The 13,474-nt window shown below is 41.1% G+C and overlaps 1 protein-coding gene across 1 annotated transcript; it reads right to left on the bottom strand.

Annotated features, from left to right (window-relative positions):
• Window positions 1-3,583: 3,583 nt before the first annotated feature.
• Window positions 3,584-13,474, bottom strand: map3k7cl (map3k7 C-terminal like). The gene is made up of 5 exons (XM_063014524.1): window positions 13,328-13,474; window positions 12,819-12,901; window positions 10,874-10,932; window positions 7,402-7,517; window positions 3,584-3,876 (listed from the first exon to the last, which is right to left on the bottom strand). The coding sequence occupies exons 2-5, from the start codon at window positions 12,892-12,894 to the stop codon at window positions 3,696-3,698; spliced, it is 432 nt and encodes a 143-aa protein (XP_062870594.1). The 5' UTR covers window positions 12,895-12,901; window positions 13,328-13,474; the 3' UTR covers window positions 3,584-3,695.

Genomic DNA, 13,474 nt, shown 5'->3' with positions numbered 1-13,474 from the left:
CCCAGAGAACTCGAGTTCTCTGTGTGCATTTCGGAATAGAGATGATGTTTGGTCTTTTCTTCTTATAAAAGAGATTTAGGTTGCATTTCTTGATGCAGGGGCGGACTGTGTTAAATGACAATAGTTTTACAAAGTACTCCCTTATGTGGCATATTTATAGATAAATATTTCATAAATGTATCTCTCGTATTTTGCCCCCTGATTGTGTTGTAGGTATCACATACAAAATTAAAGTTACATTGATTAGCTTGTACAGTATTTAGGTGTGACTGTCTTGTCAATCATTTAATCACAGGAAAAGATTACATGCATGTCATTCATGCGTATGTTAACTTGTGACTTGTACAAAAAGAATTTATCTCTTGTGTTTGTGTGATGAGGGACCTTACACGGTTTGAACTATTTCACAATCCTAAATGTGGTAATCTTGGATTCTGACTTCCTTGGTACTCACTCAAAATTGATTTTGCAATTTGTTGAAAGACATTTTTAAACGACACCATGACAAAGCTATACACAATACACAGTATTTATTTACTAAAGCATAGCCACTACATTGTCTCTTTACTACATAATGTGTAATTTACCTACAAACCACAGTGGAGGAGGTGTGACGTTGGATTGTATAACAGGAGTCTGTTGCTGACAATCGTGGAGAACACATGTACAAACCCAGAGACAATTATAAAAGAAACAGCAGTTATTCCAGTCAGTTAAGGCTTATTATTGTCTACATTCATGCACTACATACGATACAACAAAATGATTACTGTTCTTTAGTGGTACAGAATATGGTCAGAAAGTACATTGACACCACGGGCATTACTATGGAATCGACTCCCCACAGAATTTCCTCATTATTTCTCAATGTGTTTGTGGAAATTTGTGGCCAGTCAGTTAGAACAGCATTTGTAAAGTAAGGCACTCATGTAGGACTAAAAAACCCGTCCTTGTTTCTACACTCACTGTCCATTTTATCAGCTCCACTTACCATATAGAAGCACTTTGTAGTTCTACAATTACTGACTGTAGTCCATCTGTTTCTCTACATGCTTTGTTACCCCCTTTCACCCTGTTCTTCAATGGTCAGGACCCCCACAGGACCACCACAGAGCAGGTATTATTTAGGTGGTGGATCATTCTCAGCACTGCAGTGACACTGACATGGTGGTGTTGTGTTAGTGTGTGTTGTGCTGGTATGAGTGGATCAGACACAGCAGCGCTGCTGGAGTTTTTAAACACCTCACTGTCACTGCTGGACTGAGAATAGTTCACCAATTCAAAATATCCAGCCGACAGCGCCCCGTGGGCAGCGTCATGTGACCACTGATGAAGGTCTAGAAGATGACCGACTCAAACAGCAGCAATAGATGAGCGATCGTCTCTGACTTTACATCTACAAGGTGGAGCAACTAGGTAGGAGTGTCTAATAGAGTGGACAGTGAGTGGACATGGTATTTAAAAACTCCAGCAGCCCTGCTGTATCTGATCCACTCATACCTGCTCTGTGATGGTCTAAAAAGGAAGAAACACTAATGAAAAATCACCATGTTTTTATTAAAGATCTTTTAATAATTGATTTGGCCACAAAATTCTGATAACATGATGCAGAGCACAACTGGGTGTAGCTCTAAACTTTTATTTAATTTATGTATGCTGCAGTAAATCTAGATTTAGAATTGAAGTCTCCTCTCCTCTCTTTTGTTTCTGTGCCAAAGTCAAGATCAAACACAATAACATTCCTAATAAAGCACTGAATGCACCTAGTGGCCAGTTTATCAGGTATAACATAGGTTCATAACATAGATATAACATGTAGACACAGTATGAAAAGGGACCACCGCAGGACCACCGTGAGTCATATTCTATTTGAGGGGTGACACTGTAAGCGACGTGATAGTGGGTGTTGCACAAGTACAACTACACTCACTTGTTAGTGCATGATAAAAACCAACTGTTGCTCATCTTTTCCAGTCCCACTCTTCAGCCGTCCATTAGCGGCCAGTTTCTGACCATAATGTGCTGTTAGCTGGGTGTATATTTGGCGCACTATTCTTAGCCCGGCAGTGATATGTGGTTTTAAACTAGCATGTTGTTATCACGTTAGTGTCTGTGGTCAATGGTTGTGCTTTTCAGTAAACAGACAAAGCAGATAAATGGTGACAAACACAGTGGTACACGGCAGAGTCCGTCTCAGAAATGCATTTATGATGTTGATAATAAAGCATATACGTTTAAATGTAATATAAATCATCACTTTACATTAAAGGACAATGTGGAGGTGGGCTGAGGAATTTGGAAGAAACTTATATGGCAAGACTTAAAGACATTATACACCGATGAGGCATAACATTAAAACCACCTCCTTGTTTCTACACTCACTGTCCATTTTATCAGCTCCACTTACCATATAGAAGCACCTTGTAGTTCTACAATTACTGACTGTAGTCCATCTGTTTCTCTACATGCTTTGTTAGCCCCCTTTCATGCTGTTCTCCAATGATCAGGACCACCACAGAGCAGGTATTATTTAGGTGGTGGATCCTTCTCAGCACTGCAGTGACACTGACGTGGTGGTGTGTTAGTGTGTGTTGTGCTGGTATGAGTGGATCAGACACAGCAGCGCTGCTGGAGTTTTTAAACACAGTGTCCACTCACTGTCCACTCTATTAGACACTCCTACCTAGTCGGTCCACCTTGTAGATGTAAAGTCAGAGACGATCGCTCATCTATTGCTGCTGTTTGAGTCGGTCATCTTCTAGACCTTCATCAGTGGTCACAGGACGCTGCCCACGGGGCGCTGTTGGCTGGATATTTTTGGTTGGTGGATTATTTTCAGTCCAGCAGTGACAGTGAGGGGTTTAAAAACTCCAGCAGCATACCAGCACAACACACACTAACACCACCATGTCACCACCATGTCAGTGTCACTGCAGTGCTGAGACTGATCCACCACCTAAATAATACCTGCTCTGTGGTGGTCCTGTGGGGGTCCTGACCATTGAAGAACAGCATGAAAGGGAGCTAACAAAGCATGCAGAGAAACAGATGGACTACAGTCAGTAATTGTAGAACTACAAAGTGCTTCTATATGGTAAGTGGAGCTGATAAAATGGACAGTGAGTGTAGAAACAAGGGGGTGGTTTTAATGTTATGGCTGATCGGTGTATATAGTGTAACACATATCATTGGAAGAAGGCCCTGGGTTTGTTCTGTCTGGGTTTCCTCCGGATGCTCCGGTTTCCTCCCACAGTCCAAAGACATCCAGTCAGGTTAACTGAAGATGCTAAAATTGCCCTAGGTGTGTGTGTGTGTGTGTGTGTGTGTGTGTGTGTGTATGTGTGTGTGTGTGTGTGTTCGCCCTGTTATGGACTGGCGACCTGTCCAGGGTCAGTAAATGAAACCTGCCACGATCCTAAATGCTTGTAGAATAACACGGTGGTACAACAGACTATAAATGAATTGATCATTTGTATTGTATATTATCTATAGATTATAACCCTAGAATTTAATTCAGTCTGAAGCCTGATGCATGTACAGTATGGTACAGTAACCATTCACCTTTCCAAACGTTCTGCTCATTGTGTAAGAAGTATTTACCATTTTAAACCAGTGTTTTATAGTATCATTGTAATTCTCTCAAAATTTATGGTACTTTCCAAGTGAAAAAAATTCCATTACGGCTCCTGCGTGGGTCAGGACGAGCCCTGCCTCTTCTGATTGACTATGCGCAGAGTGGCGAGCTGCTGAGTGCACTCGGTGTACATGGTGACCAGAGATTGGTTCTCCTCCACCAGCAGGTGAAACTCTTCCTCCAGTCCGGCGATCTCCAGCGTCGCACTTTCGTCTTCGGCCAGTTCTGCTATCAGCTCCCTCCTGCGAAGCGCACACAGAGCAAAACCTTTATTTAGGGATTTTAAGCTCATGTGAATGCATGAGGACAGTTAGCATCTCCTCGGCGCACTGATCTGTCAGGTTTCGATGGTCAGGAACAGTGTTGCAAAGCAAACCGTACAAAAATCACTATTTACATCAGGTTAAGCAGTGTAAACTCACTTTAATCATACAGGTCTTGTATTGAGTTCCTCTTCTTGTGAAAATGCAGGGTAACAGTATTGAGAGATCAAGTCTCAGATGTTCCCAGTCCAATTTGTTATGACTGACAGGGGATCAGCCAGAGTGACTCTCCAGTTGTTGTGAGTTTTTAAAATGTATTTTCCCATGTACGAGGGTTCTGATGTACAAGGGTTCTGATGTCCGAGGGTTCTGATGTCCGAGGGTTCTGATGTCCGAGGGTTCTGATGTCCGAGTGTTCTTCAAAAAGTTTCCGTACTTTTTAAACTCTATTTATTAAGAATTTCAAAAAACAATAAATCAACTTTTCTACATCGTCACCTTCTGATGTATTTTCCCAGCATCGTACCAACTTTTTAATGGTACACGTGTACGTGTGTTGCATAATCATGATGCGCCACCGCTTTCACATCATCATCACATGAAAATCTTCTTCCCCTTAAAGCTTCTTTGAGCCTCCAAAAAGGTGGAAATCAGATGGAGCTAAATCCGGAGGAAGTTGCTGATTGGTTACGGAGTGTCCTGGTTTGTCATTAGGTGGAATTCCACTCATCCTTCTATTCAGATACTCCTTGCACAGGCAATATTGAGGAATGAGGTTAAGATACAGGACTAGTAAACAAAGTGTCACTTGTTGAAGCCCCACCACTGTTAGGTTGCCACTGTGGGCCCTTGAGCAAGGCCCTTAACCCTCAATTGCTTAGACTGTATACTGTCACTTTGGATAAAAGCGCCTGCTGTATGCCGAAAATAATAATAAATATATAAATAAAAATGCACAGGCAATATTAAGGAATGCATCTACTGTATATTAAAAAGTGGAATTGTGTACACTCATGAAAATTGGTTTAAATACTTCGTACAAAAAAATCGTACAGGGTTTTTAAAGCCAGGCAACCGGTGTGCTGGATGCTGTTCCAGTTCCTTCTCTGTATTTTCACTAAAATCTCACCTTAAAACAACGTATGTTTTCATTAAAATCCTCTGAATCTCAGAGATTCTTATCCTTATGTCAGGACAATTATAAGCAGAGATAAGCAGGTTATAAAATTGGTGGTCTGACGGGCCTGGATTCCTATATTTATTTCAGATAAATGAGTAAATAAATACTGATTCTTAACCCTTATGGTCAGTAGTCATTGGACAGTGGGACATTTTCCAGACCACTAAAGAAAACCAACCACCCACACACACTCACAAACCAGGTATGTCACCGTGTATCAGGAGGAAAAACATAACAATATTTTTGCAAGCTGAGTATAGTTTAATAGTGCTCGACTGTGCCAGGCAACACAACCTGTTTTTAAAAACCACAAGCGTTGCATGCCACAGTACAGTACGTAAGAGCCCGTCGTGATTACACAGGACTATTTTTACCCAGCAGAGCCTGACTTGTAAGGAAATTCCCCCTGTCGAAGAAGACCACGTTCAGAGAAAAAGGACCAGACGAATACTCGTGTGTTGCATAATCATGCAGGACGTCTGATTTTTATTCATTTTAGGGAAGCTTCGTTTGATTATGTGTGTGTTTGTTCCTTCATGAAACTTGGCCTGCGTTAATGTGAGTTGTTGTGCAGCGGGAGGGTTTTCCCTGCTCACAGCCATCAGACTTACAGTCTTAACTTCTGCTATACGGCCAAAAGTAGGTGGACAGCCCTCCTGTTTATTAAAGTCAGGTGTTTTTAGCCACACTTATTATATATAATAAATAACATGCTTACAGCTTTGTAGCAACAGTTTGTGTAAGCTCTTATCTGTTCCAGATGACTGTGATGTGTCGTATATAAAGTCAAGTCAGGTGTGAAGAAGCTCAAACAATTTAGGGATGCATTGGAATGTTGACTAAATCTTTATCTCTAATCGAAGGCAACTCTATATTATCTGCCCATGGTTGAATTAAATATAATATATATGAATATAGAGCAGTTGTAGCCAAAAAGATGGCCTAAGATGCTGGACTAGTAATTGAAAGGTCGCTGGTTCAAGCCCCACCACTGCCAGGTTGCCACTATTGGGCCCTCGAGCAAGGCCCCTAACCCTCAATTGCTAAGACAACATACTGTCACGGTACTGTAAGTCGCTTTGAATAAAAGCGCCCGCTAAATGCCAAAATTGTAAATGTAAATATCCAACAAGCTCATGTCTAGGTGTCCACATACTTTTGTTCATATAGTGTGTGCTGTGTAGGTTTTAAGGTAGGTGTAAGTTAAGTTGGGTGATTTTTATACCTTTACTTGGGCACATTTGTAAGCATGAATGCATAATTTGCTCCGTTATCTATATCCGAGCTAATGAAACACAATCTGCAGTGATTGCAATACCTCACCTGTCCACTTGAGGCTTTAGGACATGAGTTTGAGTCTCCGCTTTTGGCTGGGCACCCATACAGATGATGATTGGTTTGTTTGAGGGTGGAATGCTGGAATGGATTCATCATGACTATCGGCTGTTCGATGAGACGGGGGATAACGGAGATCGGTGCGTGGCTCTCCGTGCACGATACGGATCCCCATATGAACCCGTCTTGCGCAGGTCGATTATCGCACACGTGTCGGAGGAGATGTGTGTAAGTTACGACCCTCCTCGGTCAGGAGTGGAGTGGAGGTCTGCAACTAGGGAACTGGATACGACTAGATTGGGAGGAAAAGTCCGAGCTTAGATTCTAACATGTATTTTTGTGTACTGCCCAGTTTCACTGACCTTTAGATCTCCATTTGGACTTTTTTGTTTGCATTAACTATACTTTATAAAATAATACGAGGGACCTTCAAAAATTTTCCTCACTGTTATATTGTGGTTATAAGCGGTGAGGGTGGAGGAGGAGTAATCGGTCGTGTCTGAGAGACTGAAAGATGCTTATAGTCCGGATTTAGCTCCATCTGATTTCCTTCTTTTTGGATACTCAAAGAAGCTTTAAGAGGAAGAAGATTTTCATATGATGATGATGTGAAAACAGCGGCGCATCAGTGGCTACGAGCTCAACCAAAAACTAAAAAGTCAGTACGACGCTGGAAAAATGCATCACCTCAGAAAAACACTAAACCTCAGATGACGTTTGCTTGCGTATTTACAGGGACTAAACACGTTTACCTTAAACCATAATAAAAAAACACGTCTATCAAAGAGGAAGTTATTTGGGATTTAATCTGTATTTAAAACTAATCCTAATGCAGCTGAAGCGGTGCTTTACGGTGGGTTAATAAATAAAGGAAGCAGAAAATGTTTATATCCTCATTCTTTCACGAAACCTGGACGTGTGTGCGTGCGTGCGTGAGTGCCAGCTGGGTGAAGCCTGGCATTCTCTCAGCTGACGGGCATCAGACTTACTTTCTGTCTTCCAGCAGAGCGATTTCGTTTTTAACCTGGTGAAACTCTTTAGCCATTTTGCAGTGTTCTCTGTAGATCTGGACCGACTCCTTCAGAGACTGGCACGGCAGCACTGGCTGAGAGACAGAGGGACAGAGAAAAACAGAACGGGGTCATACGTGGGACAAGTACTGCCAGACTAAACCTCCACCAGCCGACCAGAAACTAAAAAAACTCCTCGTATCAGTCAGAAAATCCAGATTCAACAACATACAGTTCCTTGGAACGGTGGCTGGCTGGGTCGCCTTTGATTTTAGTTATTTAACTTCCAGTTCATACACTGATCAGGCATAACATTATGAGCACAGACAGGTGAAGTGAATAACACTGATTATCTTCATCATGGCACCTGTTAATGGGGGGGATATATTACGCAGCAAGTGAACATTTTATCCTCAAAGTTGATGTTAGAAGCAGGAAAAATGCATCTCCAAAACTGCAGCACTTGTGGGGTGTTCCTGGTCTGCAGTGGTCAGTATCTGTCAAAAGTGGTCCAATGAAGGAAAAGTGGTAAACCGGCGACAGGGTCATGGGTGGCCAAGGCTCACTGATGCACGTGGGAAGCAAAGGCTGGCCCATGTGGTCCGATCATACAGACGAGCTACTGTGGTTTACAAGATGTAACATAAAGCCTCCACAAAAGGGTGTTCACATACAAGTTTATTTAATTATTACTTTATTAATTTTCTCTGCGACCCTTGTTTTTTGTTTGAAAAACTCTAGGCTATGTGAGGGGAGCCCCTTTAATTTTCAGAAAACCCTTGAGTGATTTTGGTTTAAGGTTTTAACGTTCAGTTTGACAGATCAGATGTAATTCTCTCAGTACATAACTTACATTAAAAAGTTCCACTTGTCGATTATTGAACCAGTATTTTTGATGTTTAAGGTTTTTTTTCCTTATATAACTTTTTATATTCATGTTTTTAATATTGTTATTAAAAAAAAACTTCAAGATCTCTACTTATTGCATAAATTGTATATAGTAAGTATATAGATAATGGTGTATATACAGATCATCAATTGCCCCAAAATTCAACTAATAAAGTAAGTTGTAGCTTTGCAAAAATTAGGGATAGAAATCTTTATTTTCATTAGGTGTTGTATATTTCTGAACATTTGTAAGACTTTGGTCTTAGTCCCAACTTCCTTGTGTTATATTACCATCTACAGAACACAACAATATTAAGTATTATTACAGGCATATTAAACAAGATATCAGTTCCTAGAGAAACTCAGATCAGGAGTTTAATAGCATGTCATGTAAAATCCAGACACAAAAAACGTGGAGCGTCAGTGAAAAGAAAAAATCCCAGAAAATCCACTTTCCATGATCTCAGCAGCTGAGCTGTTAGTGATCGACCACGTCGTGTAGGAAACTTCTGCTGTCATCATGATTCACAGCAATGTCTCTACAACTACTTCTGCTATTCATTCAGTACCTGTGTGTGTGTATAAAATATTTGCTATTAAAAGTATTATATATATAAATATTTACTACTATGAACTATTTACTCTCTTTTTATCAGTCATTTAGAAAGAAGGACCAGACAGGTATTAAAGTATAATTCCTTTGATATTGTACTTGTGTACTGTACTAGATTTTTTTTCCTCTTTATGATTTAATATTTTAGTATTTATTTTACTTAACACATTTCACTTTTACTCACTATATTTTAGGAAAAACCCAATACATTAAACTCACTTAATCTATCAGATCAGATAATCAGACAATATTCTGACCCTTTGACTTTTTGCAGATTTGATTTTAAGTGAATATAATTGCTATTTTCTTACATCAGTTTACATTTATATACCCACAATGACAAAGTGTCATTTCAAATAGTTTCAGAGTTTAAAATAGCTAATTTACTAAATTATTTAGATCCTTAATTCTGTACTTTGTTGAAGCCCATTTGGCAGCGATTACAGTCTCCTTGATTAAGTCTCTACAAACTTTATCAGCTGGATTTGGGCAGTTTATCTCATTCTCATTTATCAGCATCATGCTGTAGGTGTGTTTTCAGTGACCGGGAGGCTAAGAATCAATGCTAAGAATCAAGGGATGCATTGAAGCATCCAAATGCAAGTTTAAGAGGCTTTACTTTAGTCACAACGTTCCTCCAGAACCAGGGTGCAACACAGGACACAAGTGCAAACAACACAATACACACAGTGTCAGTAATTCAAGGATCTACAATAAATACTGATTCCCTGCATCATCAGTAATGTGTACAAATATCAAAGAAGTCTAGCATCAATCGTAAAAAGTCAGTCTTAGCCTTTAATCACAACATTAACATTTAAAGCCACTGAACACCTTCAGGACACCTTTAAAATACTACCAGGAAACTATCAAGTATAACATAATCGTTCATTCCTTTTAAACACAGAACATCTAAGCTGTGAATGTAACCTTAGTTCTGTATTGTCTGTCTATGCACACTGTCTATGTCCAGTCTGTCGTTTTTACACTTTTGTCTTTTATATCTGCACCAGAGAAGTAGCCTGACAGTGTTTAGTTATACTGTACAGACCTGTATTAAAATAATAATAATAATAATAATAATAATAATAATAATAATAATAATAATAATAATAATAATAATAATAATAATAATAATAATAATAATAATAATAATAATAATAATAATAATAATAATAATAATAATAATAATAATAATAAAAGTTGAGTTTAATTGAATTAAAAAACTAGAGACCTACCAGTGCTGCTCTCTTGCGTTCAGACCGTGGAATTACATCCTATACTGTACTGTATCTGTATCCTAAACGTCTGTGCTTTTCCAACACTGAGCCTTGTGGGCTGATTTTTTAATTTAATTTAATTTTCATTGCTGCTTTATCCTTGTCCTGGTTGCGGTGGGCTGGAAACCCTTGGGCTCAAGACAGGAACACCCTGAACAGAACGTCAATCCATTACTGGACCTTGTCCGTTAACTTGTTGGACATTCTTGTTGGAGTTTGGAGTGTCTGTGAGAATTTGTGCTCCTTTAGAAGTCAATCATAAGCAGGTCCACATGTACATATACTTCGTCCATATAGTATAAGCCAAAACATTATGACCACCCTATTTGTTTTGTTGATTTACTGGCACTGCTTAAAGAAATGTGTAAAAATAGTAAATGTACACCTGATATCATCCTACACACTCACACTCCACTGGATGCTTTATTTAGGGAGCAGTTATTGCATACTATTGCATAAGCCAGTGATTCATACTTGCTATTCCTGGTGTCCGGTGTTATAATTATAGTCCCGTGTATTTATCATGTAGGGCAGATCACAAAGACCCTTTTACTTTGGCGTGTACCTGTTACCGTGTGACCCCGAGCACCCTGCTTAGTAAATCCACTGTCCTAAAGAAATGCAATTCATTTTCGACTGTGATTGCAAAGCTTGGCAGGGTTGTTGTTACCTGCAGGCGTTGCTCAAGGTTGGGAAAAGATGGGTATTCATCCTCCGCAGGGTTTAGCTCTGTGAGAGAGACAGAATTAGATCAGCATTACTGGCATAATGAGGGGGTACAGAGGTATGCCAAGCGCCCGTGTACAAATGTCCGGGCTTTTTTTGTGTAGTAGCGGGATACGCTTTCATGTCGGCATGCTTCCCTGCACCCCTCACCTCAAACAAAGCAAACACCAAGACTCCTGAATTATTTCACTGAAAATATACACGGTCGCCTCACAGCAAGAGGGTTCTGGGTTCGATCCCCAGGTGGGGCGGTCCAGGTCCTTTTTGTGTAGAGTTTGCATGTTCTCCCCGTGTCTGTGTGGGTTTCCTCCGGGAGCACCGGTTTCCTCCGACAGTCCAAAAACGTGTAAGTGAGGTGAACTGGAGATACTAAATTGTACCACTGAGATCTGCTGATCCAGGGTTCGAATCTCAGCGGTGCTATCAGCGTGTCGGGCGTCTGCGCAGACATAATCTGACCTATATCCAAGGTGGAGGATGGTCGAAGCAGCCTAGCCATTGGGAGGTGCTCTTATCAGTGTGTTCTCAGTGCCGGTCCCAAGTCCGTATAGAAGTAGGAGGGTTGTGTTATGCAGGGCATCCGGCATACAAACAGTGGACCAGATCTGCTGTGACAACCCTTAAATACACCATATAGGTTAAAGGTAAATAAGGTTTGTGTGTTTGAGGCGGTCCTGGTGTCCCGAGCGTCTTTAGAGTTGCTGAGGTTATAAAGTAAGAAATAAACTAATACTTTACTGGTTTGTTCTTTTGAGGTGCAGCTCAGACTACACAGAGATGATCACGTGTGTAGAGAAACACATTTTTCCATTGATGATAGAATCCACAAAGGGACACACACATCTAACATTGTCAGCACACTACACTACACCACAGAAATGTCTCTTACACTAGCAATCCTACGGCAATTCAGTCACCAATCGGTGAGTTAAAATGTCCAAGATGTCGAAGTCTAAGGCAGCTAAAAACACGACTCGGGTAACCAATTCTGTGGACGCAGAAGGAGGGGGGGTCAAAACACGGACGAGTATTTTTGTATTTGAGACGGTCGCTGGATGTTCTAGGTTTACAATCAACCATTAAGGTAGCTGTGCTGCATACCGTAGCTTCCATTTGTGAGCGTAATTTAATGACTGATGTGAAATGTGGCTCTTTTCTTTAAAAATCCGTGAAATTAATCACATTTTCCCGTGAATTTAGTAGGGCCCTTGCTATGCGCGTACGTAGACAGGTTAGGAAAACGAGGGTGCGATCATGCTGGAACCATTACAGTACACGTGAGACCCCACATGTGCATTAGCGACCCGTTGAGGTCAGCGAGGACCCGATCCGTATCTCAGATCTGTGTTCGCCCAGCCCTCCTCCGGGACCCGGGAAGACACGGGAGGTCGAGGGCAGCACACCGGGCACGGTGCTGAGCGCTCAACTATAGACTAAAGTTTAAATATAGGCCGGGTTTTCTAAAAGCGAGCGAGTGAATCAGACAGCAGCGCGGTACTGAAGAGGAAACCTGATGCTGAGCCGGACGCTCTGCAGCTGCCGTCGTAACGTTCGCTCGAATAGCCGTAAAACACCCTGACAGCCGGACCGGTACGGCTTTGTGTCTAGGTAGATCTTGTGTTTTTAAGATGCCGGGGATCTACTGAAATAGAGGGAGCACCTGGTTTACCAAAAAAAACAGATCTGGCATGAGAGGGGGGCTTTGTGCTGGCTTGTGCCGGTTGCTGTTTTGGTAGGTGACATGCAGCTTATGCCATGACTGACGAGGGGGAGGTGGCTGTCAGGACAAAACCCCTTCACGGCATAGCAGCCAAGTCATAATTCTAAATCCTTTATTGAACCCTGAAGTTTTTATTTTGTTTTTATTTTAAACAAGCGTAGCGACTTACCAGAGGACTCGTCGAGGCTGAAGGAGATCTGGACTTCGGGTTTGTCTTTGGCGAGTCGTCTTGCTGAGGTGATCATTTATTCCCTGAGGAACGGAGATAAACATGAGGAGACCCGGGGTATAAATCGTGTTCCCGATAATACACGGCGGTAATCTGAGATCATCCACGTCTCGGGGGGCAGTGAGTGGATTTCATCATGCGGCCAAAGCTGCACCGGGGATTAAACAATTAGAGGAAGCGACCCTGCGAGCCAGAAAGTGAGGTCATACTGCTGTGGAGTCTTTGCACCGACCGGAATGTTTTCTATCGTTTAAATCAAGTGTGTTGAGAAATTTAATAGAAATATAAACATTATTTAAGCATCGATGACTTTCTGACTCTTGATATTTAATGTCTTTTCAGACAGACACTTAAAACTGGACACCAGCATAAAATGAAGTTCCGTCTGTCTGCCTACAAAATGTTCTGACTTGTATGTGTCAGTATTTAAAAAATCTAATAAAACTCACCTTTCAATAGAACGTATTCCTAAGAAGCCAAAGATTCAAGAGCAACTCCAAATATCAACGACAAAAAACGAGCGAGAGCCTCCACAGCGAGCCGTCACCTGATCATCTGGGCCGGTTAATAAAGGCCAGAGATAATAAGCAGAAACA

Source organism: Trichomycterus rosablanca, chromosome 18, assembly GCF_030014385.1.
Source record: "Trichomycterus rosablanca isolate fTriRos1 chromosome 18, fTriRos1.hap1, whole genome shotgun sequence".
Lineage (NCBI taxonomy): Eukaryota > Metazoa > Chordata > Actinopteri > Siluriformes > Trichomycteridae > Trichomycterus > Trichomycterus rosablanca.
This window is presented reverse-complemented; position numbering and strand designations above follow the sequence as displayed.

Bases quoted from the DNA above. Each gene is read 5' to 3' on its own strand.
- map3k7cl (XM_063014524.1), bottom strand. From the start codon at position 12,894: ATGATCACCTCAGCAAGACGACTCGCCAAAGACAAACCCGAAGTCCAG. The intron at 7,518-10,873 runs GTAACAACAACC...TCTGTCTCTCAG, and splicing joins ACCTTGAGCAACGCCTGCAG to CCAGTGCTGCCGTGCCAGTC. The intron at 3,877-7,401 runs GTAAGTCTGATG...TGCGCTTCGCAG, and splicing joins GCTCTGCTGGAAGACAGAAA to GAGGGAGCTGATAGCAGAAC.